The sequence below is a fragment of the Cebus imitator genome, unplaced genomic scaffold (genome assembly GCF_001604975.1).
Source record: "Cebus imitator isolate Cc_AM_T3 unplaced genomic scaffold, Cebus_imitator-1.0 Scaffold94, whole genome shotgun sequence".
Taxonomy (NCBI): Eukaryota; Metazoa; Chordata; class Mammalia; order Primates; family Cebidae; genus Cebus; species Cebus imitator.
This window is the reverse complement of record NW_016107409.1, coordinates 90,161-93,667: the sequence shown is the minus strand read 5'-3', so window position 1 is coordinate 93,667 and position 3,507 is coordinate 90,161. Positions and strand designations below refer to the sequence as shown.

The 3,507-nt window shown below is 47.3% G+C and overlaps 1 protein-coding gene across 1 annotated transcript in view; it reads right to left on the bottom strand.

The window, feature by feature from the left end:
- Positions 1 to 1,816, bottom strand: part of CUNH13orf42 (chromosome unknown C13orf42 homolog) — a 25,907-nt gene extending 24,091 nt beyond the window's left edge. The window contains exon 1 of the mRNA XM_017535868.2: positions 1,403 to 1,816. Within this exon, the coding sequence (XP_017391357.2) occupies positions 1,403 to 1,816 (414 nt within the window). The remainder of the gene's footprint in view (positions 1 to 1,402) is intronic.
- Between the last annotated feature and the right edge of the window lie 1,691 nt (positions 1,817 to 3,507).

The window sequence follows — 3,507 nt, the reverse complement described above, 5'->3', positions numbered from 1 at the left end:
TGATCTTGCCCCACTCCTCTTCCTGGATTCTTCCAGTTCACGTCATTTCCCACCACGGGAAATGGGCAGTTAACAGCCACATTAAAATTGTCCAAAAAATAGGCCAGGCATGGTGGCTCACACCTGTAATCCCAGCACTTTGGGAGGCCAAGGTGGGCAAATCACGAGGTCAGGAGCTCAAGACCAGCCTGACCAATATGGTGAAACCCTGTCTCTACCAAAAATACAAAAATTAGCCAGATGTGGTGGCAGGTGCATGTATTCCCAGCTAGTTGGGAAGCTGAGATGGGAAGATCACTTGAGCCCAGGAGTTTGAGGTTGCAGTGAGCTATGATTGTGCCACTGCACTCCAGCCTGGGCAACAGAGGACCCTGTCTCTAAATAAAAACAAGTCTGAGGAAATGAAGGAAAGAGTAACTGAATGAATTGCTGGCTGATAATTAAACTTAGGTGACCTAGCACCTACAGGCAGGTCACCAAGCCTCAGTTTGGCCTTCTGTGATACTGAAGGAGTTCCTCCCCACCTTCTGTACTGGCTTTATTGGGATGCTCAAGAAAAGATGATATATACAAAACACTGCAATAAGCATAAACAATGAGATGAATGCAAGTGATTTCTTTCACTCATTTCTGACTTATGACTGCCTGGAGGCCCCCAGTGCCCAAAGCCATCCGGGAATCTCCTAAAAAACAAAGACTCTCTCTGTGGCTATACCTGAGTCACCACAGTGCGTGGGTCCGAGGGACAGATGGAGGAGTCTTACGGTTGTCAGGCTTGAAGGGGCTAAGCGCCTCAACATTTGAAAACATCCAGTCATATGATGATTGTATTTTTCACCAGAATTTTCAGATGTGATAATAATTTAAAAAAAAAACAAAAACACCTCACAATTTGTTGAAAAAATTTGCTGTCATCCAAATGCCAGGCAAACATTATTGACAGTATGCAATGCAAATACAGGGCCGCCTGACACCAAAGCCCATGTCTTCCCCACCGAGCTGCTCTGTGGACACTATTACCTGCTCCTTCTTACTTCCTGGATATTAAAAATAAACATGGATCAAGAAACTACCAATCAGGTACTATGCTTATTACCTGGGTGACAAAATAATCTGTATACCAAACCCTGTGACACACAATGTACCTATATAACAAACCTGCATGTGTACCCCTGAACCAAAAATAAAAGTTAATAATAAATAAATGAGTAATAAACATGGGTGTAGCCACCCTCAGCCAGACTGGGGAGATGGCCACGTAAAGTGTCTGAGCACTATTGCGCTGTGGCTCAGAATGTGTCAGTTTCATTAGGCCACACACAGGTGGGAAGAAGCTTTCAAACAGTTGTCCAAGGCTCTTGGAAGAGCCCACATCTAGCTTGTACTGCTCAGCAGCACTTACCTTTATTTCTTTCGGAGTAGACCGGAGAGGGGTCTTTTTCCCTCCTTTGGAGGATTTGGAGGAGGTTGAGGAGGTGCCCTGAGCGTGGCGGGGCTTCAGATCACTGAAGCTGCTGAGATACTTTTTGCGCAAGGCCAGCAGCTCCTGCAGGTACTGCAGGCAGTCCTGGGTGCGGGAGTACATCCACGCCCGGTCCTCCTCCTGCCGCAGGTAGTACAGGCTGGTGTCCATGCTGCTGCTGCTTTTGTACTTCTTTAAGGACTCACTGAATTTCTCCCCGTGGTCCCCGACCACATACATGGAGCTGCTTCGAATTAGCTTCACCGTGGGGCTGGCTCCTTCGTAGAAGGGGCTTTCGGTCGCCACCTTTCTCTGCGGGCTGGAGTTAAAGATGGAGTGGATCTTTCTGAACATGGTGCTCGATTTCTTTCTGTGGGCACCTTCCAGCTGCCTGTGCTGCCGCCACCTGATCTAGCTAGGGGGAGAGGAGCCGACATCCAGGCCTGGCACCATCTGCCTTCCAGGAGGCCTCTGATCTCTGGGATCCCAGGGAGCACAGGCTTGGTCAGGTGGGTGACCTGCACATCTCCCATGGGGGATATTTACATCCTATAACCAAGACGCCAGAAACAACCCGAAGATAGAAGGTAGTGCACTGTGGCCTCAAAAACGAGTGCCCAGGCTGGCTTTGTGAAGCATTTGGTACAAATACCTTCTGTGCTCTCCCGTGGAAGGCTGCAGCTGGAGGGAGAGAGTGCCTGCTCAGTTATTTTCTTTCCTTTTCACTCTCCATCGCTGGCCATGGCCTCACTCAGTTTGAGTTGATCTTGGTGTGGATTTTTACATTTCCACCTGCGTTGAGTTGGCACCGGTTCTGAATTCTCTGAATCCAAAATAAAATTCTACTTAGCAGGGACAGCCCTTACCCAAAAAATGTGTGTTGCTCAGGGTAAAATCTAGTACCCGAAGATGGGCCAGGGTGGACACAGCCAGGGCCTTGGCAGGAGCTTGCTGATCCCCTGATAAGCCGGGCTCTGGGCAGGCATCTGAGTGTCCTGGAGGAGCCTCGCCCCATGGTAACGGGACCTCACAGCCGTTACCGGATAGCAGCCCATTGTGGGGCAGGAGGAGGATTCAGATATCCGGACCACGACTTTTTGCACAAAAGCATCAGTGAGCTGAAGGGTGGCCACATTCATGGGGCAGACACATTCTTCAGCCTGAACACATTTTTAACTTAGACTGGTTAAGATCAGACATAAACTATTTTTTCAAGAGGGTTGTACGAATCTATTAGAATTCCAGAGATGTCCTCTGTAGCATTTTGCTCAGGCAGATGCTAAACATTATTTTGTTGATAATGGTGGTCTGTTTCTCTCCTTGACTGCAATCAGAGAGTTGAAGCCTGCACCGGTCTCTAGGTCAGGCATTTTCTTAAGCTGGGTGGATGTTAGATAAACTATGAGCCCCCGGAAATTGTATGTAAAGCATGACTGAATGAATGTATTAGCACAGTTTATTTTTGTTGTTTGCTCTGTCTGTGGTGTGTGTTTATGTGGGGGTGTGTGTGTGTTTTAAGAGAAAGAAAGGATTCATGGTTTTACCAGATATTCAGAGGTCTGTGATGCAAATAAAAACATTTTTAAATATTTCTATCCTACATTAGAACAATAACCATACTTTTCTGGATGTGACTGTAAAATATCATTACAAATGTTTTCCTACTGAGGGCATCCTCTGCCTGTGGCATTATTCTAGGCACTGGGGCGGCACAGCCCCTCACACGTGTAGCATTTCAGCTTTACAAACCCACTGTCCGGCTTCCAGCCCGGTATGCTGGTCCTACTACCCCCTGACCTCAATGAACTCATGAAGTCACTGAGTTCCCAGGTCTCCAGAGGGAGTCTCTCTCTGACCCATTTCTCTGACTTGACTCAGGCACAATATCAAAGCACCCAGGATGGACAAGTGCTGACTGAACTTTTTCTCAGAGGTATCCAGAGGCTAAGACTACACAGCCTTTCTCAGTAGCTTGTGCCAGTGGGTTTACAATTATGCTTATTCTACATGGATTTAGAGAGTTTAAATCAATAAAGATGAAGTCT